This window comes from Cladophialophora immunda (assembly GCF_000835495.1).
Source record: "Cladophialophora immunda strain CBS 83496 unplaced genomic scaffold supercont1.8, whole genome shotgun sequence".
In the NCBI taxonomy this organism is placed as follows: Eukaryota; Fungi; Ascomycota; class Eurotiomycetes; order Chaetothyriales; family Herpotrichiellaceae; genus Cladophialophora; species Cladophialophora immunda.
The window spans coordinates 581,135-607,942 of record NW_015622548.1 but is presented as its reverse complement, the minus strand read 5'-3'; the positions used below and the strand labels follow the sequence as shown (position 1 = coordinate 607,942).

At 53.6% G+C, this 26,808-nt stretch overlaps 7 protein-coding genes across 9 annotated transcripts; 3 read left to right on the top strand and 4 right to left on the bottom strand.

Moving 5' to 3' along the window:
• Positions 1-1,923: 1,923 nt before the first annotated feature.
• Positions 1,924-3,967, bottom strand: PV07_12266 (uncharacterized protein). Its single transcript, XM_016399780.1, has one exon. It carries the CDS (start codon positions 2,876-2,878, stop codon positions 1,967-1,969), a length of 912 nt encoding a protein of 303 aa, XP_016242592.1. The 5' UTR covers positions 2,879-3,967; the 3' UTR covers positions 1,924-1,966.
• Positions 3,640-5,009, top strand: PV07_12265 (uncharacterized protein). The gene has a single exon (XM_016399779.1). The coding sequence runs from the start codon at positions 4,045-4,047 to the stop codon at positions 4,507-4,509; it is 465 nt and encodes a 154-aa protein (XP_016242591.1). The 5' UTR covers positions 3,640-4,044; the 3' UTR covers positions 4,510-5,009.
• PV07_12264 (uncharacterized protein) lies at positions 4,485-8,494 on the bottom strand. Its single transcript, XM_016399778.1, has 3 exons — positions 7,959-8,494; positions 7,792-7,901; positions 4,485-7,713 (listed from the first exon to the last, which is right to left on the bottom strand). The coding sequence occupies exons 1-3, from the start codon at positions 8,235-8,237 to the stop codon at positions 6,465-6,467; spliced, it is 1,638 nt and encodes a 545-aa protein (XP_016242590.1). The 5' UTR covers positions 8,238-8,494; the 3' UTR covers positions 4,485-6,464.
• A 425-nt stretch (positions 8,495-8,919) lies between these two features.
• PV07_12263 (uncharacterized protein) lies at positions 8,920-12,840 on the top strand. Its single transcript, XM_016399777.1, has one exon. It carries the CDS (start codon positions 9,028-9,030, stop codon positions 10,618-10,620), a length of 1,593 nt encoding a protein of 530 aa, XP_016242589.1. The 5' UTR covers positions 8,920-9,027; the 3' UTR covers positions 10,621-12,840.
• Positions 12,841-15,019: 2,179 nt separating this feature from the next.
• Positions 15,020-17,012, bottom strand: PV07_12262 (uncharacterized protein). Its single transcript, XM_016399776.1, has one exon. The coding sequence runs from the start codon at positions 16,268-16,270 to the stop codon at positions 15,848-15,850; it is 423 nt and encodes a 140-aa protein (XP_016242588.1). The 5' UTR covers positions 16,271-17,012; the 3' UTR covers positions 15,020-15,847.
• A 3,034-nt stretch (positions 17,013-20,046) lies between these two features.
• On the top strand, positions 20,047-23,244 carry PV07_12261. Of its 3 annotated transcripts, XM_016399775.1 has the most exons (4): positions 20,047-20,178; positions 20,283-20,504; positions 20,623-20,800; positions 20,944-23,244. In XM_016399775.1, the coding sequence occupies exon 4, from the start codon at positions 21,039-21,041 to the stop codon at positions 21,618-21,620; it is 582 nt and encodes a 193-aa protein (XP_016242587.1). In that variant the 5' UTR covers positions 20,047-20,178; positions 20,283-20,504; positions 20,623-20,800; positions 20,944-21,038; the 3' UTR covers positions 21,621-23,244. The 3 variants fall into 3 exon arrangements, with proteins under 3 accessions (XP_016242587.1, XP_016242585.1, XP_016242586.1); XM_016399773.1 differs by having other exon boundaries at positions 20,555-23,244; XM_016399774.1 differs by having other exon boundaries at positions 20,244-20,457; positions 20,623-23,244.
• PV07_12260 (uncharacterized protein) lies at positions 21,903-26,742 on the bottom strand. Its single transcript, XM_016399772.1, has one exon. The coding sequence runs from the start codon at positions 26,584-26,586 to the stop codon at positions 22,645-22,647; it is 3,942 nt and encodes a 1,313-aa protein (XP_016242584.1). The 5' UTR covers positions 26,587-26,742; the 3' UTR covers positions 21,903-22,644.
• Positions 26,743-26,808: the final 66 nt, after the last annotated feature.

Sequence of the window (26,808 nt, the reverse complement as noted above, 5' to 3'; positions counted from 1 at the left end):
CTGAGATGGGTAGCGAGTCCTCCGCACTCCGCATCGTACGAGGAACGTCCCCAGCGCAACCATCCAGAGCTTATTGTTGCTGCGCGGTGGTGGCTTTGAAGAAAATACCCGATCCAGAAAAAAAAGAGAAGGGCAGAAAAGTTAGACCCCCAAGGCCAAAGCAAAGCAAAGCAAAGCAAAGCAAAGCCAAAGCCAAAGCCCAAAGCCCAAAGCCAAAAACCAAGCAAGGTCTAACGGGTCGCCGAGCAGAGCGAGCAGGCATTCAGGGCCTGTGCGGGCAGGGAGACGAGCCGGGCCAAGAGAGTCAAGAGGAGCCAAGGGAAGCAAAGAAGACAGAAACCATTGTGAACGACAATACCTACTTGTAGTAACGTACGGAGTGACTCGGTAAAAGCAACGCAAAGCAGAACAGAGGACACGCACTGCTGCCTGGTTCTGGCCTTGTCTGGGCCTCTAGCTCGTAGCTCGTAGCTTCTAGCTTGTTAGTGCGAGCTGGTACCTTCGAGGATTACTTCGCAAGTACGGGTATTAGCCTCACCCTTCGCCATCACTAGCTTGATGGGGTTCGTGTCGTGGGCTTGTTCTGCCTGGTAGACACCGAGTATCTCGTATCAAATAATAATGATGATGACGATGATGATAATGTCTTTGTACCTACAGTACCTCGGTAGGCGGATAGGTAGGTAAGTAGGTAAGTAGACTTACTTACTTGAAGGCCCCGGGGATGCCTGGCGCAGCAACTTCGCCGAGCGAGAAGGCTTTGGGGGGGGGGGGGGGGCGCGTGCGTCTTGGCTTCCCGTGTCGGGGCGGCGGTCGTCCCTTTTGGCCTCAGGCGCCTTGGCTGCTCGCGAAGGCTGGCGAAGGCTTGCGTGGGCCTCGCATCTCGCATCGCCACACGGCCGCCGTCACCGAGGACGACGAGGACGACGACGGCTTCAACGGCCCATGTCGACGGCAGGTACTAGGTATGCAGGTCGGTACACTGCTCAAAGCCACCTAGGTACCTCTCTGACTACCTTTTCAACCCCTGCCTACAAGTAGGTACCTACCCAGTAGATGCCTTTCTGCCTGTGCCGATCTGCCTAGCTAGGGAGGTACCCGACCCAGCTAGGTACTTGGGTACTTGGATTCTCGGGCACTTTGGCTGAGTACGATAGGTACACAGGTACCTTCTGTCATGTGCCTAGTAGCCACCTACATACCTACCTACCTACCTACCTACCTACATAGGTATCCATGCAGGTAGGTACCAATCGACCACCTCACCATCTCCCGGCTGTGCAATGCACTGACTCACACACCTCTAGTTGCCTGCAGCTACAGTACGTCCTCCTACACAGCGCCGGAACCTTTGGAGACACTCAACGCACCAGGCGGTATCGGTATCGGTATTGCCCGGCCTCTGTGCTCCGTTGCTGCAGGCGGTTAGTGTGGAAGTCACCTACGACCAGGACAGACAGACAGACAGACAGACAGACAGACAGACAGACCAGGGCATCGTCCATTTCCACATCGTACGTTCTACACTCTCATGCATGCATGTATGCATGTATGCTTCCATCATGAGCCGGAGCAGTCATTCGTGATCCGTCATCTCTACCTTGGTCAAGAGAGTAGTAGTATGGTATAGTATATAGCCGCGGATATATGGCAGCGGTGTCTAACAGGAGTAAAGTACTTGTAGGTAACGTAGGAAGAGTGGTGGTTGGCAAGGTACAAAAACAGGACTGCACATATACGTGTGCGTGTGCGTGTGCGTGGCGAGCGTGACGTGGTATCTTTCATACAAACAAACAGACGGAGCAGCGACAATGATTCCTCCCTCCCACCCATCCCTCCATCCCTTCCCGTGCATGCAGGTCGTGGCTTGTGTCGTAATGTTATTCCCCGGGTTCCCTTGAAAACGCCGATTACAACTCCCCCCCCCCCCCAAATTCCTCCGGTCAACAAAAGGTATGTTATTACTTTAGCCCACGCCACTGCCAGGCATCCGGTTTTGCATGTGGTATATCGCCTGAGGTGGCAAACTGCGTAACAGGTTCTGCAGGCGATGGATCTCGGCTGCCTGGCGGCGAATAAACTCCTCCTTCTGCCGGAGCTCTTCCCTGAGGTGTTGGATCAACTGACTCTCGGCGCTTCCGACGATCGTGTCAATGGTACTAGGTGCCACCTCGTTGCCTAGATGTTGTTGTGGCTGTGGCTGTTGCTGTTGCTGTCCCTGCCCCTGCCCCTGCCCCTGGACCTCTGTTGCCGTTGAGATCTTTCGTCGCTTGGCGGCCGGTTCTTGGCCGACGCTCGAGCTCGTCGCCGTGCCGGCACCCGCGACAGGTTGCGAGATCGCTTCCGGGTGCAGGCCATGGTCCGACAGCTCCTCAAGGTGTCGCCGCCGCTTGTGCTCCTCGAGGTTCTCCTTCCTGGTGAAGCCCGTGCCCGAGCTCCGGTTGCAATTGGGGAACGGACAGAAGAGCGGCTGCTTGGTCGACAGGTGCATCTTGTGCACTTCCCTCTGGTGCCTCAGGAGCCCGCCCGAGTAGGTGAATCCGGGGTTGAGTTCGCAGCCGGCCTCACGGCACTTGTATGGTCTCTCGTGTCTGTCCATGTGCTTGTTCCATTCACAGACGCGCTTGAACGTCTGGTTCCTGCCACGACAGTTGATGTGGTCGCAGAACATCTGGCCTTGTTCGTTGCGAGGCGGGGATCTGGTGCGCCGAAACGCCCCCTGGATCTTGATGGATGGTTCCGGCAGCGAGGGGACCATCTCCTCGGCCATGATGACAATGTGCGCTTTCTTCTGGTCCGGCGTGACGGCGGATATCGATGTGTATGTTGTATCGTAGTCGCTGGGAGGCGAGACTGGATAGTTATCTCTCATAATCATGATGGCCGGTGGTTGGATAGGCGATGTGTGAAGGTGATGCTGCTGATGCTGCTGCTGCTGAGGTGGACGGTGGGAGTGATGACGGTTCAAGCGAGCAACATGGCAGAAAGTACCTTGAATTTCTCGGAGATATAGTGCGGAGGATGACTTGACAGGACGCTCTGCTGCCTGCAAGGCTGTGCAACATGATGATTCGAAAAAGACCAAGGTATGCCTTACCCAGGTTAAGTATTTGGCCTCGAGATAGCCGCGTCGAGCGAGCTTTTCCCAAAAGGATGCTTTGAGCAGCGAATCAATACGCCACAGCGGCGAGACCACATAGCCTGGGGAGGAGGGGACGGCTGGCTGGCAGAGCCTGGTATTTTATAGCACTAGCTCAATCATCCATACAGCTGACCATCCGACATCAGACGGGGTCTGCATGCCTGACGACGGGACGGAACTGGAACTGACGTGGAGGCCTGGAGCCAGGGTGGGTGTGGTCAACAAGGTGTGAAGGGAAGGCCAACTTTTCACTTTTCACTTTTCGGGGTGGACGCGCCCCCCGTCTGGTCTCCATATTTGGCGAATCCACATGACTGACTTATTACGACTCGTTGTCTCGTTCCAAGAGGGAACACTCTTGTCCCCAGGTGATGACTCATGTCATTGGGCACGCGTGGTGCGAGTGGTGCGAGCTCCTTTGGGGGCAAAGGAATGGCTGATGGATGATGGGATGAAAATGGCAAAGGCAAAGGCAAAAGACACCAGCAAAAGTTCCCCGACACCTTACCGTGCCAGTCTCCCCTAGGCATTTCCAGTCCGTACCCCAAAAGTTCCACCATCGCCTCTTGCGCTGCTATTTTCTTTTCCTCCCTCTCTTTCCCTCCTCTCGCCCTGAAGCAGACCACATCCACCCAAGTTCGCCACGAAAGTCGGGACGTTACCGAGGTCTGCACTGAAAACCCCCCCAGAGGCGAACGAGCCGTGTCCTTGCTCTTACGACGACTTGGCAATGCGATTGGTGCTAGTGGTGCGACAATATGACGGCAAGACGGTACCTCCAAAGCTGGAGATTTGGGTTTGAAGCGAGGGACCCAATCACAAGAGAATGGAGACCTATATTTGAGAGGCGTTTGGGTGGTTCGCCTTAGATGAGCGCATCCAGATCTTATGGATAACGTTGGATGCGCCCCCTCACCCTCGACTCGGAGCTCGTTCCCGGCGAGCCAGCAAAGCTCAGCTTAGGGGCCGACTCGTTGCTGCTGCTGTCAACATTGAGGCGCAGCCTGGTGGCCTACTGGCCGACTGGCCTGCTGATCACGCCGCCAGGAAGGCTGTCAGCCGGCCCCAGTGCGAAACATATAAATGCGCCGCATGACCCCCCCGAATCCCCCGTCGGCCACAGAAAACTCCCACACCCCTCCTTGACAAGGACTGTCAGCGGACTCGATGAAGCAGTCAAGAGCTTGGGGCGGTTGCACAAAAGTTGGGACGACGTTGCGATATCCTCGTCTCCGATCATGCACGAAAGGGGACCCCCCCTGGCTGACGGTGACTGCACCTCCCAGTTCTGTCTAGTTGCAGCTTTGGCACAACGCCACCGTGATGTGGATGTGGCTGTGGCTGATCTGATCGGGTTGCGCGGCTAAAATCGAGCATCCCGCAAGCTGGGAGATCATGCCTCGTCTACAGGAATTACTTCTTGTCATCGCTCTACTGGCACGCATCATCGATTTGAAATAACCAAGCACACTGTCACGGACGGGCTCTGAGAGTTTACTCGACAAGGTCGCGTGAGACAGTGCGAGCCAGCTAAATATAGCCGTCGCTACGTCCGCCTACTTCAATGGCCAGGCCTCGATATGATACGTAATGCGACTGGCGGAGATCCGATCGGGTATCCGGTCAGGTGCAAGTAATGTAATCCAATTGTTGACGTCCGAAGTCTTTTCGCCATCTCACAACACGCACTGATCTACGCGGCCTCTCCGTCGTGAGCGTCTCGTGGCAACAAGCCCGTGCACAAGTAAGCTGAAAGACGAGCATCAACCTTGTCGGCCCATCCAACGCCCGGCGTCCGTGTCGTCTCAGCCTAGTGCCTCGTCTTGATCTCTCGCTGCCCAAGGTGTTGGCAGTCATAGAAGCTGAAAGAACACTGACTCGTGAGATGCTAGGTCGCGAATAGCACGCGGCCGAAACGAGAGACCATGCAGGACATGCAACGGGAGATGCAGCATGCATGCAAGGTACAAGTGCTGGGGGATTTTGGGTTGCCCTTTGGTCTGTCTTCCTTGCAGCATCCGCCCTCACTTGATTGCCCCGAGATGCGACAAATAATAAGAGAGATCCAGAAGAGATAGGTGTCGTTGATCTGCGGTGATTTCACGCCTCCACAAGAAATCGAGGCAGGCCAAAGACATGTGGACTTTTGGTTGACGTGTTGGACTTCCGGCACATGTTGATGAAGTGCGCAACTCTGGCACCTCGTTGGACTGGGTATTTTGGGCATGTTTCGTTCATCCTCTGCACGCCAGCAGTGGCGCAGTATCGACACCACCCCAGGCGGAGCGTCCAGTCGGGCCACTTTTCCAAAGCAACAATTGCGACAGATGTGACTATCGCTGTCTGAGACCTTCCTATCAGACTGCGCCACGTTTCGGTGAGTGTGGCTCGCCTCCCAGGCTCAGCTTCGCTTGCTGAAACCTCGATGATGAAACCAATGAGACGCGGGTCCAACTTGGGGTACCCCTGAAGCCTCAACGGGGCGAGTGGCTGCTCAAATTTCCTGCCTTTGGTGCTTGGCCGATCAGTTCCTGACATGTGGAAGGGCAAGGCAGCAAATCCTCCCAGCAGGCCAATAGATTGGGTTACACAAACTGTCGGTCACTGGAAACCAATTGGAGCACCGAGTCTAATGCTCAGGGAGACGAATCAGTCTCCTGTGAAAAAAATCGCGCCACCGGTACATGATTGGACTGGCTGGTCGACCGCAAAAAGCCTTCATGGAAATCTAGTATTGTGCCGACTTGCATGTCTCCCAAATCGAGATGCAAGCAACAGTGATGGATGTCGCTCGGTTTGCCGTGACTCATGCTGCATGTCCACACCCAGCACTGGTACAACACTGAAAGTACCAGACAGCACCCACCGAGTCTTCGGTCAGCACGAATACCTATGTCAGTGTCTGAATCGCAATTACTTGGCAATGACGACTGAGACCGGCGAGGTTGCCACGACTTTCGTGCGCATACGTGGATCCAGTCTGTCGTAGTAAGGCGGGCATGTACCGAAGACGACAACTGTCGATCCGGCTGTGGCTCTCAGCCTGGCTTACCCGTGAGTGCAACTAGCTTTCTTCAACATCATCGTGATCTGTCAATCACTGCCGAGAGTGAAGCACTAAAGGGCTATGACTGCTACCGCGGGAGGACCTCGGACTTTGGAGTGTGCCCATCTGTTGAAGGAACATTTGCATTTCGGGCCATGGAACTTAAATGAACTGTCCAATGGACTAGGCCACAGTTTGTTCCAAAGGTCGACCGCTCACCAAAGTGTGCGTGACCAAAGTGTCGCAGAATCTTCCACACGCCACAAAAGACCGCCTTCATACACCACCTAGGACTTGTTGGACCCGAGGGTAGACATGCACGAGTCGCTCCCAGAATTCGGGATGATCTGTCATGGCGACCTGGGGATCCCAAGCCATGGCAACAAAGATGGTGTCGACTCCAGATCCGATTGGGGTCGTAAAAGTCTGGCAAATCTGCAGTCCGATGAGGAAAGCAAACGCCATGATGACTGGCGTGAAAGTCCGTCCGTCGTTGTATGCCGGATGAGTGAATTCCAGATACAGGTAAGCCAGCAGCGCGGAGACGTATGCCACGAAGACGCTTCCCATCGTCAAGACAGGGCCCACGAGACAGTCGTTGACCAGGGCGTCGACGCCGCGGTCTTTCATCATTGTCCACGTATCTTTAGCTGCCGGGATGTATGCCTTCCCGTAAAGAGCAATGTGAGAGAAGGCGTACCTGTTGATGAATTGAACCAACCAATCCAGGAGGCTGATAAAGCAACCAAGAATACAAAACATAATGGTCCCAATGATGTTCCCATCCGAGGCTTCTTGTTGCTGGGCAATGCTGCAGGCTTGTCGAAGCATGTTGATAAGTGCAACAATAAGGCTGCCAAAGGAGATGGAGCCGAAGGAGTATGTCGTTGCTCGCCTCAAGGCTCCAGCGGTTGCGCCTCGTGGAATGCCACCCGGTTTCCCGGCGCAGAAATACCAGGAACCGTAGACTCCGGCAATGGTGGTATGAATGGTGTTTTTCATCCATTCTGTGATCCAATAACCCGCAAAGGTCACAAACACCACGAGTCCGATGACTTTGCCGCTTGAGCAGTCTGCAGTTGGGCACGATGGATTGGCCGTGCTGCCGGAATTGCCAGGCATGTAGGACGTGTAAATCGCAACGAGAGTGACCGAGAACCATGCAGCGAATGCCACGCTAGCAATACCGCCAATAAAGCTGACCAAGAATACATGGACTCGCCTCATTCTCGCAATGTCCATTGTTTGTTGTAGCATCACCACTGCGAAAGGGATGCGTGGGATCCAGCTGATGAAGCAGATGATGGCAAAGACGGCAAATACCGCAAAGACAATGCCTGCTCCCCACAGATGTCGATACAGATAGTAAACGGCGGTGCCGACAGCCAAGGCACAATTAAGAATGCCCGTCAACCAGACGAATTGCTTCGTGAAGGCACGAGCGGCGAGGAAGTAGGCCCAGGAGAAGACCAGGCCAACACATAGGATAAAGGCGAAGAGGATAATGGTATTGGTGTCGAGGGAGCTGCAAGAATCTGTCAGCGTATGGACGGCGTATACCACTTTCTCTTGATCCGGTCTCTAAAAGACAGTCAGGGCTTACAAATCGTTCGAGGCTCCGTAGATCCCTCCTCCATTAAAACTATGGTATTTAGAGTAGCGGTATAGGGTGAGTCCTGAAACGGCGACAAATCCGCAGAAGGTTGCGATGAGCTACAACTTGTGAGTATGTGTTTGTGTTCGGCAGCAGTCATGGTGTTCTGTGCTCACCAGCAATCCTGCCCACACATCATGAAACTTAGGTTTCTGGATCTTGAAAGTCTCTTGGAAGGTCTGTTTGTCGTCTTGAGGAGCAACAAAGTTGTCGCCGTAGGTTGGAGGGGCAACGGTATACTTTGGTTCTTGAGGTTGGTAGGGCTGCTGAAGGGGCGGATATGGCTGTTGCGGCGCCCCAGTAGGTGGAGGATACTGCTGATAATTCTGTTGTTGATAGGGAGCGTCTTCCATGTTCTGATTGTAGTATTCAGCAGCTTGTCCTTGGTGAGCCATGATTGCGACGCGATCTCGTTAACTCGAACCAGGCCTGCGCACTCGGACAGGAACCCCAGGTGGACGCGCGACCCTTTTCCGGTGACGTAAAGCACGACAACGAGTGTGCGAGGATGAATAGAAGTTGGAAAGAGAGATGGATGGAAATGCTGATACTAGCTGTAGAGAGAAGTGAAAAGAAGAACGAAACAGATGATGGACGAGAAGGCAGATTCCAATGCGGCAGCTATGATGTCTGCTTCCGCTGGCACCGTGGCACATGTACCGAGTAATAATTTGTGTTTTCAGCTCGTACGGGTTGACGAGGCGCAGGCCTGGAGGGCAGAAGGAGCCCAGCCATTGGACACTGACGCCTAGCATCTGGGGGACCCATTTCGCTAACGACGCCATCGGATGAGCTTAAATCTTGTCGCTTGGGGGGTTCATCCAGTTAAAGCCCGCCCGTGGTCGACCCCCCTCCCCTTCAGAGCTCAAGGTCTCAGAAATCCGACCGGACATTAATGCCCGCGGTCTGACCAGAAAGTGACCTGCTTGACGTCTGTCATGCATGCCTGTGGCTGCCCCTGCCCTGGCGGGACTGCTCGACTGACCTGATCTCATTCTCATCGTCAGACGTCCTCGCGGCCCCAACCACCTCATCTGCTCCCTCCCTCTCTTTTTGTCGTCATCATCTCAAAGTCCTCTCCACTAACTCTGCCCGATTTTGATCCTCGTCCTGTGGTGCCAACCACTCTTCCAACCAGCGACATGGCGACAAGATACCCTTTGTCTGTCGATCGTTGCGTATCGGATGTGCCTATCCATGCCCGGCTCATCAATTCCGACTCACTTTTTGACAACCATCGATAGTCTTCGCGATTTCAATGTCGTCGATTACTCGCCCCGACAATCCTCGGCCATGCCACTGATGGTACCCATCCAGTGTCTTTTCTTCGCCTTCGTGGCCGCTGCTTGTGTCCCGGTTTCGACATTGCTTCTTATTTTCAACCTCCTGTGTATATCGCTTCCGCCTAGGACTTCGTTCCACCAGCGTCTCAAGAGAGTGCCAGGGTTCCGATCGAGGACGATTTTCATCACGGGAGTCAACACACCCCACGGTTTGAGACTGGCTAGGGCATTTCATTCCACCGGTCACAAAGTCGTTGGCGCTGATTATGAGCCTGATGCGTTTCCTATCCACGTGCGGTTTTCGAACGCTTTAAGCCGCTTCTACCGGCTGCCGCCCAAATCCGACCACAGCCACCAGGTCGCGTACATCGCATGCCTGGTCCGGATTATAGAGCAAGAGAATGCTGAACTTTGGATCAACTGCACGACCAGTGCAGATCCCAGTACCGAGGCACAAGCGAGGAGTGTTATTGAGCAGAACAACAAGTGCCAATGTTTCGCCCTTCGAGTCAACGATGTCCCCTATTTCGCGACAAGGGAAGCATTTCTCTTATACACGGCCAGCCAAGGATTACCGATACCCGAAACATATCATGTCAAATCACGAGATGAGGTACACAATGTGCTCAACAAAGCTCGCGGAAGACGGAAGTACTTGCTGCATAGTCTGGACCAAAATGGAGATCACGCCAACTCGACCAGGACAGTACTTCCGCGGAGGACACTGAGTCAAACCTACAATACAGTGTCCCAGATGGCCATTACGAGCACGGTCCCCTGGAAGCTGGAACAGGACGTGAATGGACTGGAGAGATATCACACCTTTGCGATCATCGTCAGAGGCTCTCTCAGAGCCTTTGCCGCCAGTCGGCCGACATATCTTGGCTGCTATCAGCTCGTGGAGCCCAAATCCGCCCTCAGTATGTCCATGTTGCGGTTTGTTCACACGTTTGCACGCAACCAGGGCCATGACTTCACTACACATTTGGGAATCGACTTCTGTGTTGAAGAGCAGGTTACCGAATCTGGGGTGGCCCAGATCATCCTCCCGGTCCAGGTCTGTGTCCAAGCTCAGGCCGCCGCGCAGCTGTTTCAAGGCCTGGGTGGGTCAGTTCAATTGACTCGAGCCTATCTAGAGTGTTTGACTGAGAATGAACTCAGCGTCGGCAAGCAAATAACGAAACCAGCCCCTGCAGTCACACAGCACACTCTACAGGACGACGTAGCCATGCCGGATTCGACAACATCTGGAACGTACTGCTTCGGCCAGGATCTCCTGCAGTTGTGCTTTGGGCCACTCCTCAGCATGATCACCTTGAGGATCGGTATCATTGACTGCACCCAACAGTTGATTCGTTTCTTCAACCACCTGGTTTTCTGGGAAGATGACTTGTACAACTTTCGGGACCCAGTACCTTTTTGGTGGTCTTACCAAGTCTACATTCCGTTGCGATTTGTCAGGACTGCAGTGGCTTGGACTCACGACGTCCCTTGATAGCTGACGAAGACTGATCTTGACATTGCTGACCAAACATCAGGTGTCAAACGTCTGTACCTTAAGAGCGCAATGGCTCCAAGAGTTCGACAAGAGCGAAGTCCGTGTCTCCCAATGAGCAGTGGACGTATTCGTCAGGTCCAGACTTTAGCTTGTTTTACCCCGAAGTCGCTGTCAACCAGATTGCCACTGCTAGACGCTGTGTGCATCAGCGGGCCGCGGATCATTGCCTCTAATTTCTGCATGGCCTCATAGCCAATACTGGGTGGAAAATGCTATTGAAGCTGAGAATCACCCGGTCCAAATTGGGTTCACCGTGACAAAAGTTCATAGGAGACTGATCTCTATCCGCGAAGCCAGTACGATACGGAGTCGGCCGTGTGTCTGGGGGCGATACAGCATTCGTTTGCTGGAAAATAAGGGCGGAAAATGGGTGGACATCGCTCGACTCGGTGTGAACCAAAAGTGCGTCGAATCAGGACTCAAACCCAGGCCACACGTAATCTGGCAAATCGTCTTGATGATCAACAATTTGCAAGATTGAAGACTGAATTACTACACTCCTGCACCTGTTTTCGCGGGCGAGCGAGACTTTGCCAATGGCCGACCCTGCGAGAATCGGGCTTCATGGAAATTGCGGCTGGCTGGAGCGGTGGGTTTTCACGTCAAACATGCAGCATGATGGAAAAATCCGACACTTGCTGCAAGGTTGGAAGCGAACAGGCACGGGCGTGCCGTTCATGCCTTTTCCTTATCTGGAAGTCTAGGCGAGCAAAGCTCCTTTCTTCTTCAATGGGCCGAGCTGAAACGGGCATGAGGAAGAGCGCCCAGTTTCGTGCTGGGTTAGCGTGGGGTGTCCCAAGCGAACACTTTCGTCCCTTCGAGATGTGCTAGCGAGTCTGGTCCAGCTCGAAGGATGGCGTCCATTCTCTCCTCTACTCACCAGCGCACCATCTCTCCTCTCAGCTTAGCACGGAGGAGAGCCGTGGCTGGTCTCCCGTATGGAGCCTTCTGAAACCAACTGCAAAGGCACCTCCGGAAACCGATCCCTGGTCAATAGATGCAGGATGCGATTGGAAGGGAACGCAAATGGTCTGCAACCGCTAGTACTCGTAAAACATTTGTCAAAGGATCGGCGCAAACGATGCGAGGCAGGAACAACGTCCCTCTCACGGATACAGATGCCACCATGAGGAACGCCTCCGAGAATGAGGTCAAGGGCAGAGTTCTGTGCGGCTGTTCCTCAAACAGTGTTCAAAACGGCGGTGGAGATACCTGCAGGTGTAGAGGAGGGTATACTCTGGAGCTGAGGTGCATCGCATTTTGGTGCTCCTACGTCGCAGAGGCGGCAATATGGCGTGACCATGCAGGGTCGGCGAACCTACAACTTCGACACTCGCTTGGTCTACAAGGCAATCTGAACCACCACACTACCTCAAGAGAATATCCAGCTCAAAGCTGTTCGTTCAAGGGGCAACTAGCACATCTCGAGTATTGAAAGGGGCTGTCCGTTCGAAGAGGATCCCGTGTCTAAATGACATAACATCGGCTAGGGAGTGCCGAAACCCCAGGAAATTCCACCAAGATCAGGGAGGACGAAGAACCTGGAGTCCGATCCAGCTCAAAATGTGCGCAAGCATGCGGGCTAGCACAGTCCTTGGGGGCCAGTTCTGCCGCCGCTACTGAGACCTTGTGGACAATGCACTGGCACCCATCTAGAAAAGGTTGGTGCTCAAGACCCGCGGTGGATGGGCGATTGGTGATGGTGCCCTCGTCAATTCGTTGGTTCTGGCCGGGCGCCGCGTCTTGGGTTGAAGCCCGAGGGCGAGTCGACGGCCGGCGCAACTGCAGTGTTTGCGCGTTGTGGAGAGTCTGGACCTGCGCCGAGCACGCCGAGGACGCCTCCTCGCATCCCATCGCAGCCATCCTCGCTATTCGGGTTTCTGGGGGGGTCACACGCTGGGATAGACGATGCTACCCCGCAAAACCAGTGAGGGCCTGGGGGGTGGGTGGAGCAAAGAAAAAAAGCAAATTGGTGGCGGTGAGTGCAGTCGGTTAGTTGTTTTGGGCTCTCTGCAGCCGTGCGAAAGGACGGGGCAAAGAAACGACTTTGCAGGAAGGAAAAAGGGGGTGGAGGAACTACTACTGCTAGGTAGGTAGGGAGGATGGAGGAGTAGTAGAGAGTAGTCGTATGAGCACAATAATGACCTTTGACCACGAGGCCCATAATCACTGCCCCCGGCGTGAAGACACGACTCGGGAACTTGGGAAGAAGGGCGCCCCAAGGGCCCATTGTGTAAGGGGGTGTTTCGTACACCAACTTGGGTGCCCTTCCGGGATCATTGCTCCAACGATCTGTGTGACCACCCACGAGAGCTATCCCATCGCATCGCATCAAGGTGGGTGATTGCGTGTTCAATTGTGGCTTCGAAGCCAGAGGTAGGTCCAAGTCACACGCGCGGACGGCCATACCAGCACCAAACCAGGCATCGAACAGGTGAAATTGTCGTAAGCACGAGGTATGTAGGAGGGGTGGTGGTGGTGATGGTGGTGATGATGGTGACGGTGACGGTGACGGTGACGAGATGAGATGTGATGTGATAGTGCAGGATGGGCAATAACGAGGTTCCCTGTTCACAGATGGCTGGGCATTCTCGTAGGTAGGTAATAATAAAAATAACAATGCACAATACAATATACGAGGTACTCGGTACGGGGGTCCGTGGCCTAATAATGAATGTGCGAGGTGTGAAGTACCTGCAGCCTAATCGCAAGCTGCAGGGTACTTTTCCGCCCTCCTCGTCCTCCAGCCCGCGACAGAATAATCAGGCAACAAACCTTTGGTGTCACCCCTAGGCCCCTCTACATGTAGACATCGTTGCTGGGCAAAAACGACAGGCGGTCAAGAGCGATGGATCAGTACATATTGGGTACCTAGATACCTGGGTGGCTAGCGCGCATTTCAATTTATGACTTTTAGGCACGGTCCCTCCCCCCCGCCCTGTGGCTTCTGGGGAGCCAGCGCAAAGGTACCCATAGGTATCCATAGCTACTTAGCTACCTCGTCAGGTACCCAGGTACCCAGTACAGTACTCTGCGGGCTCGATGGGGACTGTGGACACCCAACGTAGGTGGCGAGCGTTGAGCAGGGGACACATGTGCTACTCCGTACTCGATACCTAGTTGACGACCTACGTCGATCTAGGCGGGCTGGAAGGAATTCAAAAGCCTCCTGAGAATCGAGACTCAGCTAGTGTACGTAAAGGAAACCACGGGAGCCCAGGGATTGGACCTCCTCGTGTGAACAGAAGAGGTACGGAGACATCGATCGGGACGTCCCCTCAGAGATCATGCAGCGTACTCGTGGTCGTGCCAGCAGAATGACTGAATCAAAGCCCAACGACAAACTTGATGCAAAACTCGAGCAAATCGATAGTTCCACAGCGAAACAACCCTCCTCCGGACTCGGACCAGAGATCTAGAAGTTCGAATATTGAAATGGGCTGGAAGCGGCAATAGCGTGGAAAGTACCGAGTACTTCCACCCTGATGGAGCACAGCTCTTCGGATGACCTTGTACCCGGTACACGCCCAACCCAGCCAAATGACCCATGTTTCTGCCAAACTTTGCCCTCCCGTTTCGAACTCAGTTGCGCGTGTTTTGGTCTTTTGCGTGCGTTCCCATGTGGGCGAGCGTGCGTGCGAGCGCGCGAGCGCATGTTCGTCTGGGTTTTGTGTGGGTGGAGAAGAAGCCGGCAACTCACTCGTAGGCAGGCAAGGGGCTATGGTGTTGGAACCCGTTGCCTGTCTCCTGTACTCTATGCTTTATGTGCTCCCTACCTTAACGAAAGATGAGTACCTACCGTACTGCCGTGACGCACTGCCCCAGTTCGGCAGGCGTGGTGAATCGTTGGATCAATGGAGATGTGTTCCGTGCACAGGGCCGGTGCGGTTGAGCGATCGGTCAGGCGATCAAAATGCAAGGGTTGGGGAAAGGCGAGTTCATCCAGATGGGGGAGCAGAGGTGGAAGTTGTAGACCGAGATGGAGACCGCCGCCCCAGGAGAGGTGCTCCCGACTCTGCACAAGTCGAGTGCAAGTCAGGCGGGTAGAACTCCCAAAGGAGCCGACCATTGCTTGCTTCTTACCAGGAAAATCCAGAGATCAGCGGGTTTGAGTTTCTGCTGCGTGGTCGGTGACCACAGCGGGAAGGAGAGTGGGAACTAAGCCTCGCCCTGAGAGCGAAATGGTGGGGGATGGGCTGCTGTTCTTCTGCTGCGGAGATAGTATCCGCACAGCTTTTCCCATGCCGGAGGTGAGACACGGATGGATCAGACGGGAGGGCGGCTGGGGGAGCTGTGCCGTCTGCCTGACCACAACAACGAGCGGAGGAAGTGTGTAGAGACTAGTGAACAAGGTACAGAGTACGGAGTACATGGGAGGGCACAGGACAGAAGCCCTGCCCTGATCAATGATTGTCCCGTTATCTCCTTTTCTGTCTTCGGGTCGCTGAGCTCAGTGACTCCTCAGGGTCCCCGTATGATCATGCTATAGTAGAGGCCTTGCCTGTTTTGTTTGATGAACAGAGTAATGATGACAAAGGAAAAGCAATGAGGAGGCGAGTGCTGTGCTCCTGATCCATCAACGTTTCTGCCAAAAGCCGTCGAAGATAAGGAAAAGAAGAGAAGGAGTTCCCCTCGATGTCTGGTTCCATCCATCTGTCTACCCTTGCATCATCCCATCACGACCAACCATCAAGGCTTTGCAGCTCGCGTTGCATAATGTAAACATCTCAATATCACAGCAACAACCCAAGAGCATCAACTCGACTCAATCCCAGCATCTTGTTTCCCAATCCGCCCCCAGCCCAATCTAGATGCTTGATGCAGAACACTGAACCAAACACCAGCAAAAGAGCCCATCGTCGACAGCAGAAGAACACCATACGCATGCGCTGCTCTTGAACCCTCACAAGGACCAGAAACGCTTGCAACCGCTCCATGTTTTGCCCAAATCCCCTTCATTTTCGTAATAGTCAATCCCAACGCCAATGTAAATGCAGTGAACTTTTTGTCCCATGTCCTCCAGGCTATGCATAAAACACAATGAGATTAAAGCTGGTATTGATCATCTGTTTCTCTCGGAAAAGCACCCAACGTGAGTGTCCCCCTCATCGTCAAACCTCATATTCCCGTAGTCCTTCGTAGCAGCCAGATGGAAAATGCTGGTTCATGGCCCTCTCCAAGAGGCTTTCATATCTTCGTTGCTTTGCATTGACACTCGTCTTTTCAAGGTCCTTGTTTGATCGAACGATCCAGCATAATCTTTCAGATCATTCTGGGCTTGTTCGGACAGCTTGGGACTGATGGGGCGAGAGATCACCGACGTGGAGAGCGAGTTCGATGACGACGTCCGGTGAATGGAGAAGTCGTAGGCTGGTGGTAGGTAGAGGCCGGTGGTGGTGATGCTCAATGAAGGGCGTTGTGACGAGAAGAAAGTGGTGATACTTGTGTCACGGGGAGAGGAGGATGGCGTCGACGACGCCAGGGTATAGTGATCGAGTTGTGTGAGACGACATGCCGAGGAGCAGAAGTTTGTGCCGTTGGTTTGACGATCGCAGGACAGGCAGAAGTCTCCGAGAAGGAAATCCATGTTGCTGTTGTTCTGTTGTACAACCTGTGGAAGGAGAGATGGTAGGGTTCAAGTGACTAGAAGGGCTGAGGGAGAGAGATTCGTCCGCGAACGGCTGGTGGGTGACGATTTATATTTCCTGGCAGGAGGGTATCGCAAGGCCACAGGCTGACCAATGTGGTGGTTGTAGCCGTGTGGCAGTGGTGGGTGTCAATGAATGGTCACGCAGGCAGACTTGTATCTCATCCTCAGACGCGGCTGACGGCTGATGTATCTGTGAATATAAGAGGGTGTGCAAGAGGCTGAGAAGCGATCCAGGTTCAAGACGGGTTCGTAATGATTCATAAAAGCTGTCTTCTGAGGAGGGGGGAAAGAGGTGTGTGTGTGTGTGTGAAGGTCCAGGGCTGATGATGGGAGGATTCGCCCTTCTAGTAGATAAAGAAAATGTAATGCATATTGGGAAGCGTGGAGGTCGAAGGGCATGGCCCAAAAGATGGGCAGAGGAGGGTGCCTGATCGGGAATGGCATTGGTGTTTGAAGGCTGCAGTAGCCTGGAGAGAAAAAGAGGGGAACTAACTAAGCTGGTTTGGATGCCCACCAAGTCATGATGGAGCTGGGGGCGTCCAGGGGGTCCCACCCAGCAGCAGCAGCCTAACACTTAACTGGAACATCCTGGTCGGCGAGGAGCCAGCAGCCACCAGCGACCAGCGACCAGCGAACGGCGGACAGCACTGTTGTGCAGCTTTTCGCACCCTGCGGGCTTTCAGGCTTCAGGTGGCCCATGGCCCATCTTCCCTGCCCGTCTCATCTCCAAGCTGTGGCCTTCACACCACCCACACTGGCCACATTCCCATCCTCACTCAGATACTCACTCCACTTTTTTCCCACGCACACTCACACTCAGTCCCTCTCTCACTCACACTTACACACTTACACACCCGGCAGCTCTGCAGTACGAGAGTCATCTATCCACCACGGCTCCTTCGGCCTGAGGCTTGTTCCTCGTCCCATCCCCTTGCCTCTTTTTTTTCCCCTATCCCGCTGCTCGCCCTCGCTCCTCACTCCCCTGTCCTACCGCCCTGACCCTCCGACATCTCGTCTGTCCTCGGTGGCCATCTGCAGCTAAACGAATCCATGATCCCAGGGCCCCCAATCCTGGCAACTGTGCCTCCCACGCAATCAAGGCACCATCCAATCCGCTCTCTGCAGGCAGCCGACTCCTTGCTTCCTGGACGCTTAGACCAAGTCCTCCCATCCTCGCTACACTTAAGTTACTCACCTTTTCCAAGAGGGTTCAAAATTACGCTAGTTGCGACGACCAGAGCAAAGGCGGGATGTGCGTGCTAGTAGTAAGAGACTGGTAACAAAACGCAGTGCTGCCGCGACATCTCTTTTGCAGAGTCACCGGACCGTCTACTGTACACCCTCCGAGTCACAGACTCTGTCGGTACCCGTTCCAGACGCCTTCGTACGGGGTGATCATGCTTCCGCTTGTTCCTCCAAGTCTGAACGAAGGGTGGTTTTTTGAGCGCATCAGGCCTTTGCTCAGCCCTAGCGGTATCCTCCGTGCTCAATAACCGCTGACACCAATCTTATGGGCAAGTACCCGCTCCTGGTCATGCTCTGCGCTGAGCTCGTGAGATTGACTCTTTGTTCTCGAAATCTCTGCCGCTTCGACCGTGCTGTGGCATTCTTTGAGGCCCAAATCACCCAGATTCGTGGCTAGACTTCCAAGAATATGCCACCGTCCATCCCGTTTGGTTCACCTCGAAAGTTTCCACTACAAGCAGACATGGTTCCTTAGGCCAACCAAGGGACGGACCTCACCTTCTGCTACTTATGATTCGTCGACCTTATGCGAGACCTCCCACACCATCGAATTTGCGGTCTAGAGCTTGCAGCAGCTCAATGCACAAACGCTTGGCCGTCGTACGGTTTGTGCTCGAGGGCGTGGGATGTCATTTGGCGCTGAGTGGTCTCTCACCTGCGATGGCTAATTTTCTTGCCATGTCAAGACCGCACGGTTGCAAAATTATTGAGCTATTTCTCAATACCTCCACGTCTGAAGGAGTACAGCCCCCGCGGCTCAGACACGAGTAAATTCCTCACGGTCCCGTGCGATACTTGTCCTTCTGGCTGGTTCCTATCTGGGATGCTGACCTTTATTTCTTCAGAAGATGTAAGGGATAACATTCTTTTGCCTTTCCTTGTGGGAACGACGTCAGCATGCGAAATCACATTCCCAGAGCTCCTTGCTCACTCGACCAGTCACGAAATCTAGTAGAGGGAAGATCCGGCTAGCTGCTCGGCTTGATGCAGTAGCTCCACGTCCCTTGCGGAATACTATCAGTGGGGTAGCATTCGAGACACTTAATGCTCGACCTGCAACTGAGGGCATCATCGTGCGTGAGGCCTGGTCAATGTGTTCAGTGGTTGTTCTGTGACTCGGGCATCCAGAACAGTCAGACGTCCCAATGACTCGTCCAGGCAGTCTCGCTCAGTCGATCGCCGTCCACAACCAGGGATCGCAACCAAAGTCTGATTGGTACGGACAAAATGAGCGCTTCGGCACGCCCACCGCAACTGACCAGGGAGTTAAAGATTGACCGTCGTCGTTGCTCCACCAGCATGAGACCTTCAACTAGCAAAGCATGATATCGACCAGAAGTCCACCTTTCACTCAGAGATGCCAATCTCGCTAATGATAATCCGTGCTCAAGACGAATCACGCGCCAGAACTTGCTTGTGCCGCCACTACTTCAGAAATGTGACAGGTCAGATTGCGCTAACTCTCTGTCGACCCCGCGCTGCCAACGGTCTGCTAGCCGCGACAGCAGCAAAGGAGTGTTTCAGGCCTTTGGGGCACCTGGCATTGTACCACGAAGGTGAACCCCACATCAGCCAGCCAGCTCCCCTTGATGGCAACTGGCAGAAAGGTGCTTGAGCAATTATTGCGCACCAAAACCACGAGTCTCGCTGGGCCCGGGCGAATTCGCAATGATGCCTGTCAACAGGAGGGGAGCCCTCCCCGTCGATGGCCCTGGGCCAGCTGGTACGAGGGACAACACTCACCTTATTGTTTTCGCTGATCATTTGACATGGTTTCCCTTCAGCTCCCACTCGACGGCCGGATGGCTGCATTGTCGCAGAACATACAAGCATTTCCCTTGCCAAAGTGGTATCCTCTCCTGTACGGGTGATGCCGCACTATCCGACATTTGTCTTGGCTGGGGGTCCAGTCTGGGTCTGAGGTCGATCTCTAGACTTCCAATGGGTAGGAGGTGTTCAAGTCCATGACCCCACGCCGAAGATCGACTATCAAACACCTTGCACGAACGGCTGGAGGCGACCTCACATGCCCCGCAAGTGGGAATGGGTTATTACGAGCAGAAAGTTTCGACATCCGTACGAGTAAGACTTGTTGGATCAGCAAATGTCAGAAACTCCTGTGCCAAAGCTAGTTGGTCCGTTGAGCCAGCTCTTAGTTCGACGTGAAAGCTGCAAAATGTCACGCCCCCGCCAAAGTGCTCGCATTCAGAGGTTGTCGTGATCCATGCTTGAGACCTTTCGAGGGTCTGGGGAAACCTGTCTCAATGTGCTCGCTCGAGGCTTGCTCAGTGGCTCCGCTGGCGCTGGCTAGTGAACTATCCCACACGCAGACAAAAGACCACCATTGGTTTGTTTGAGTCAATCTGGTCGACAGATCCAGGAGACTGCTCCGCGATAAAGAGGAAGTGTGCCATCTGATTGCCGATCGGGGCACACCACTGCGCCATTTCTGCGCATACCCTCTGAAGTGAATGCAACACAGACGGTGGAGGCCCATTGAGCACAAAACGCGCACACTCGAGTGACAATGCTTTGGTTTCCGCCATCCCACATTCTATGAATGAGATAATCCGGAGAAGCATTCCCGCACCAGCGGTCAGGTCCGTCGCCCGCCCACCGAGCCATGCCGTCCTGCATTACCTCTAGTGCTGACAACTCATCTCAGCCTGATGCACCTTTTTACCTGCCACTGACGTGATCTCAGGGTACCTAAGGTCCGGCTGCCGCGCGGAGCCGCCTTGACCTTTTGTCACTACCTCCGTTATTATTTTGCAAAAGCAATGTGATCGGCAGCCTTGCATCGAGCTACGCGGCGTGGAGGCTGGACGGTCATCTTCCGCCTTATGGCGCACGGTGCGATCTACTTTGTTTGGAAGGAGGTGGGTCATGGCCTAGATTGGTAACACGATGCGTCCAGAACCAAAGAGTATGCTTCGTGTCATGAACGAGGTCCTCCCATGTGCTGAATTGGTCAAGCCGCTCGCCCAAAGTCGCCAACTTCAAGTCCCGTCGAACCAAAGGCTGACTGCGAGATGTTTCTAAAGTGTACGAAACTCCGAAACCACCCAAAGCCCTTCTCTCCACCAAACAGTTGTGGCACCATGTGCAAGGTGAAATGTGTTCGATTGGACAAGAAACAAAAGATCGGTGCATTGCGTGCTCGTGTTGGTCACATGGTGCTGCAAAAGCTCCCTTGTTCGTGTTGCGCACGGGACAGATCTTGTGAGTGCGTGCTCCTCACTCTTGCTCCCTCTCACAGACTTTACCAGAGTAAGACATCTCCGCCGTGTTTGCCTACAAGTACCTGTTTCTGCAGAATGAGCGCGCTACATTGTTCGCTGACAAAGCTGCGAATACCTTGTCAGTGCCGGTTTCGTCTGTCGACATTCTAGTTGCTGACCACAACGGTTCTAATTTTGAGCATCTCCATCCTATCGATAGGAGATGAAAGACGGCTTTCATGAAACTACTTCCCTCCACAAGGACTTGGCTTTCTAGATCGGATGAACCACACCACCGTCTCGAGCAACACTGGAGCAGCAATTGGTTAGAACTGCGACGGTCACAGCCTCGACCTCCGTCAGATGACTTGTGGCGCAAAGCGACGATAAGGGTTCGAGTCGAGTTTTGCAGCCAACAGGAAGAATGTAATCCCATTCGGTTTCGAAGCGTGAGCGGGACAATATTGAGTCGCTCGCAGAAGTGGATTGCTGCTGTGCCGGCATTGTTTCGTCCAAGTTTCCAATCCCAGACACAAAACGCTTACAAGGCTATCCTCGACAGAGAAGACAATGTCAGTATCCGTCGGACGTGGGCAGATACGACAATCCCAAGCACCACCGTTGTCGTGCCTTCTCCGCAATCCGGGTATCGTTACCTGCAGCTCGAAAATCTGATACCCAACGCCGAGACGTTTCGATTCTTGCGCGTGGTCTGTTCCATCACACCACCCGCACCAGTTCCTACCCTTCCGTGGTCTTCCAGAGAGTTATCTCCTAGCCGATCCTCGGGCATCATCCTCGCGCTATTGCCGGCTGACTAACATGGAGCTTTTCACTTGAGATCGCGTCCCTTGCAGCCTCGTAGGACCGACCCGGGATACTAGCGATGTCTTCCGTAACGGGAGCTGTTGAGCTCGACCTTGGTTCATGCTCTGCTGTGACGAGCGGTGGGAATTGACAACAAGTGGCAGAATTCACTGTGCCGGAGCCGCAACCGCCGGGTTCCCTTGCACCCCGGCGCTGTCGCAATATCAACGTTGGTTAGTCACGGCAAACCAGACGCATTGACCAACAACGAATGATTCCATTCCACAAGGGGGAAGTTGTTCCCCGGTCTTCGACAAGATTTTCCACGACAGAGGGCCATGAAGACCCCTTTTCACAAACAAAGCCGGACGAAAGATCGCAGAGATCTAGGTATTGGACCGTTTCCGCGCGCTCTTCCAATCCCCTCTCCGTGCTAAGGAGAAGCGAAATGGGCCTGCTACCTGGAACCGCTCGCTGACCCGCCCTCGATAGACTGACTATCACAACCTCTGTGAAAAACCAACCAACCACGGAAATTCCCCCTTTTCTTGGGTTCCGGGAACAGCCATATTCTCGAGGAAGTCGAAGACGAACTGCAGCATAAGGACAAACAAGGGTGACAGGAAGGAGAGCTGAGCGCAATCTATGAGAAGTACTCAATGCTCGAGACTCGACGGTCGAATCGTTACATCCACGTTTATGTACAAGATATTCCTCTCACTACGAAAATTCCACCCGCTTGCTATGCACGGAATACCAGTACACCATCTCTGACAATCCCCCAAGGCACGCGTGTGACAGCTATGCAACACTCTTTCATCTCTCCTTCAGGCGCTGCTCGTCGCAAAACTTGTTCGTTTGCTACCATGGGCACTTCAATCTTTGACTTGTCCACTACGACGCGAACCTGGCTGAGCTGACGAGAAGTTCGAAAACATTGGCAGGCGGATCCGGCCGTCTCCTGTCGAAGCGATGAAAACGTTCTGAAGCTTGTCCGCGGCGAGCAAGGACGCTTTATTTCGGGGCTGCGAGGAAGTTTCAACGGCACCGCTCACGGACTTCTTTTTTGGTCTGAGCGCTCTGCTCTAACCTTCGATCAGTCGGATTGTATAAACCTTGCCCTCCGGAGCGTGTTCGAATCAGACGTTCACCCACAGAAATCGTTGGATGGCCAATATATGGGTCGCTGATCTTTCGCGGGAGTAACACATCGCGGCGAACCTTCTCCAGTATCTGAAGAAGCTTTCTTTCCTTATGACGCACTCGACGATTGATTTCCTTTGCTTCTTGGTCCTGTTGTTTCTCTGTTGCGCCAGGAACCCTAGCGATTTCTCCTTCGTAAAGTTCTGCTTGACGTATCTCACGCGCTTCCGCCACCGCACTGAATGATTTCTTGTCGCCTGCCTCGCGTCGTACAGCATCTTCGATCCCGACTACTTCTGTGGCGGGGATGTGGTCCGCTGGTGATTTGCTTCCCAATACACCGGACCGATCCGGCTCAGCGAATTCTCGAGGCTGTTTTGGCGGGTCAGCCCTGATCTTCCTTCCGCGAAGGAGGACACCTTGGATTCGGTCTCTATGATAAGGCATGCTTTGGACAAAGCGACAGGTTTGAGGGGCGACCTTCCGAAGCGCCATGTACGTAGCCTTGTCGCCTTCTGCTGCAAGTCTGTTCGCTTTGAGTAGAACGCTGGCAAGGTGGACTGCAGTGTAATAGGTTGGCATCATCTGCCCCGGATCCCGTTTTTCGATGATTTTGCGGGGAACGAGCGTCGGATGAGAGCCTTCTGATACCTTGGATGACAACCATTTGCCGCGCCGCAAGACTGACCATGGCGGAGTATTGGCGATCATCTTCTGCTCGAAGACTTCGTAGGCAAGGAGCCAATGCTGCTGTTCCTTCGACAGCGTCAAGGTTTGAATGTACATATTCCAATTTTTACTAGTCAATGCAAACCCCACTCTCTCTAGCTCAGCCACGAGAGCTATAGCACGAGATTGGAGTTGACGGACAGACAAACTGTTCAAGTACCGTGTCAAAGGTGCTTCAAGAATGTATCTTTGCGAGGGCAGGATCACAAGGCCCGGCTCATCCAACAGACCACTGATCGGGGTATTGTACGGAATCATCGACTCGAACGAGAAGTCCTCCTTCGTGATCAATTCGGAGTCGGGTAGACCTGTGGGCCGTACCGGCCGCGTTCGCTCCCCATCAACCGCTCTGCTTTCACGGGGGAGTTGCTTTCTCGCTGTACGGGAAAATCTTCTTGCTGTCTGGATACCGCGTTCAAGGATTTGTTTCCAAGTAGAATCAACTGTTTCCCAGTCATATCTCTCACTTGAGATCATCAGGCGCCTAGTCAGGAACTGGATCGAAGTTGAGGCGGCATTGCTTAAAATAAGGTATGACGACTGTGAGAGAGACTCAAACCGCTGAACAAGCTTCTCTGCGTGCTTGATTTGGCCCCTTGCCGCAAGAAGGTCGATCAGATACTCCAAATAGACCGATGGAACGGCATCAACGCCCCGACGGCGGTGCAGACCGGGCTGCGGTTGACGCTCTGCTCGGTCCTGCGTGGAGAGCTCATGGAGGATTTCTTCCAAGTACTGGGCAGCAAAAAGTGGCCGTTCGTTGGGGATAGAGTTTCGACTAGCTTGTAGATGGAGCATCGCAAGACGTGGACTGGCTCCGATCCTCGGGAACCTCTCAATCATCTCTTGATACACGATATTGGCCATGTCCCTGTCACCTTCTTTTGCGAATCCATGCAAAATAATGGCATAATGGAAGGGCGTGGCGGCAAGGGTCTGACTCAAGCTCAGAGTCCTAAGTATCTGAACCGCATCCCTAGTCTTGTTCAAAACCACGAGCGCTGTCATGAACGCAGCGTGAGTCATGGCATCCGGCTCGACTCCCAGCGCACTCATACGCCCCTGGACACGTAGCATACTATCAGAGTCTGCTGTAAAGGCGTAGTGACGTAGCAGATAATTCCACATTGTAACAGGCGAACCCTGGAGGTGGGCATTGGTGGCTGCTTCAGCGAGTCTCTCCGCGGCCTCTGCTTGATTATTGAGGCAGTATGTTTGTATCAGACCAGTGACCAGACCATATGACCCTTGGACTTTATGCTGCTGGGCTTGTTCAAGAATATCCAGTACAGTGTCAGTGTCACCAGTTCTAGAGAAGACACCCATCAAGGTCGTAAAGGTGAACGCATCCGGCGCTACTCCCTCAGCCTTCATTCTGTCCAAGACCTCAAAGGTGCGCCAAGGTTCGAGGGACCTAGAATGGGCGTAGAGAAGGATATTCCAGCAATAAGAGTTCGGGCGTACGCCAAAGTCGGTCATTCTCCGAAACTCCCGTTCTGTCCCTTGCACATCTCCCAGGCGAGCGAATGCGTAGAGGAGTGGCGTATAGTACGCGACATCAGTGGGTCGTGAATGGGTCTCGCAGAGGCGTAAAAACGCCTGCTGGATGCCATCAACGTCACCTTGGGCAGCAAGAGCTGACAGAACTTTTTGGTAGCTCTTTAGATCTGCAACACCGTGGAACTTGGAGAATTCATCCAGATAGTGATTGTACGTCTCGGCAGGCGCTCCTTCATTACAGTGTATCGACAAGAGCGAACCAAAAATCTGGGGTCGTGGCGGTACTTCTGGAAGGCTTGATCGAAGGAGGTTGTACACAAGATCAGCCAATGTTCCTTTATCAGGTCTCATGGCGAGCTTGTTGATGGTATCAATGGCTGTGATGTAAAGAGATGGTTTCGACAGCGACAGGTCGTTTGACAGTTGAAACAGATGCTCCAGTCCTTGCGGCGTGATTATGCTCATAAGCGAACCATTTCGGACTAGAGCGTTTAGAAGCTCGTTGAATAGTGTCAAGAGAGAGCCTGAATGTCGCATGGTGACTACTGCCCGCTCCCGCAGCTTTGTTCCAAGTTGGTGTATGGCGAATGGCAGATCACGATAATTGCCTATCTCCTCCGTAATGGCAAGGCGAGTCGGCGATGTTTGCCCAGCGCGAAAAGGAAGTCGCTTGAAAGAGGTATCCCATACCGTGGCAGCGGTATTCCAGAGCTGATTGGAAACAGCATGCAACAGGAGGAAAACACTGCAACCCTGTTGCAAGTTGCGCAGGGTAGCACGAGCGTTGATTCTCAAGGCCAGACGATAATTGTCCGCTTTCAATGCTGATCGAACGGCCCGCTCATAGTCATCTCGAGTTCTGTGTTCTTCATCGATAAGTCTGAAGGCACTTAAAGCGAGAGTCTGATCCCGTCTTCTGCTCGATTTGGAAAGGAATTGGAAGATTTCAGGTGCGTACGCTTGCTGATTCGGGACTTGGTTGAATAAGGCCCAAGCACGATCGAAGTCGGCGCTTTCTGATTCTGGTTGCACGTCCCTGTTATTATCGAGGATTTGCAAGAGTTGTTTTTCTGTTCGGTTGACAGTAGGAATAGGGTCTTCGTTCCATAACTCTTCATGTGCGCCTGCGGTGACCGGATCATTGTCTTTGTTCCTTGTATCGTCCACAGTTATACGTTCCGGGAGATGGGATGGCGGATAATGTAGAAGTACATCCTCCAAATGCTCTTCTTCCTTGACAGACACCGCAGTAGCTTTTTGCGTGGACTTTGCCGATCTAGTATAGGCTCGGGTGGATGACGGTGGAAGCCGAGCAGAATATCGATCGGATCTCGAAGCTACAACTCGCGATCGATGAGGGGTTTCGCTGGGTTCGACTACCCAGGACTGTCTCGGGCACGGTAGAACAGACTCGAGCCCGGGTGGATTTGGACGCAGAGCTCGGATGCTATTGAGATACAAGGGCCACCAGGGAGGAACATCCAGCTGGTTGCCTCCATTTTTCCAGAAAGAGGGACCAAGCGCACGGTGTGTGCGAACAGGAGGCTCGAGGCGTCGAAGGAAGAGTTGAGAAGCTGGTTCAATGCATGCTGCGGTCCGCTCTATCATGCCACGAGCAAGACGGACGACGTGTAGTCAAGAACAAGATAGGGAGGGGAATGATAATGGTGCTGATCGACTGTCTTTCTGACATGTAGAGATGGATGCGAGAAAGCGACTTGAACGACAAGGCAAACGGAGGTTGAGATGGCAAGCCAATGTGAAGCGATGATTAGCATCAGGTGAGAGAAAAGTCGAATGGTCATAAACGGAATGTATCTGGGCCTGCGC

Bases quoted from the DNA above. Each gene is read 5' to 3' on its own strand.
- PV07_12263 (XM_016399777.1), top strand. From the start codon at position 9,028: ATGTGCCTATCCATGCCCGGCTCATCAATTCCGACTCACTTTTTGACA.
- PV07_12264 (XM_016399778.1), bottom strand. From the start codon at position 8,237: ATGGCTCACCAAGGACAAGCTGCTGAATACTACAATCAGAACATGGAA. The intron at 7,902-7,958 runs GTGAGCACAGAA...CACAAGTTGTAG, and splicing joins ATGTGTGGGCAGGATTGCTG to CTCATCGCAACCTTCTGCGG. The intron at 7,714-7,791 runs GTAAGCCCTGAC...AGATTCTTGCAG, and splicing joins TACGGAGCCTCGAACGATTT to CTCCCTCGACACCAATACCA.
- PV07_12260 (XM_016399772.1), bottom strand. From the start codon at position 26,586: ATGATAGAGCGGACCGCAGCATGCATTGAACCAGCTTCTCAACTCTTC.
- PV07_12266 (XM_016399780.1), bottom strand. From the start codon at position 2,878: ATGATTATGAGAGATAACTATCCAGTCTCGCCTCCCAGCGACTACGAT.
- PV07_12261 (XM_016399775.1), top strand. From the start codon at position 21,039: ATGAAACTACTTCCCTCCACAAGGACTTGGCTTTCTAGATCGGATGAA.
- PV07_12265 (XM_016399779.1), top strand. From the start codon at position 4,045: ATGCGCCCCCTCACCCTCGACTCGGAGCTCGTTCCCGGCGAGCCAGCA.
- PV07_12262 (XM_016399776.1), bottom strand. From the start codon at position 16,270: ATGGATTTCCTTCTCGGAGACTTCTGCCTGTCCTGCGATCGTCAAACC.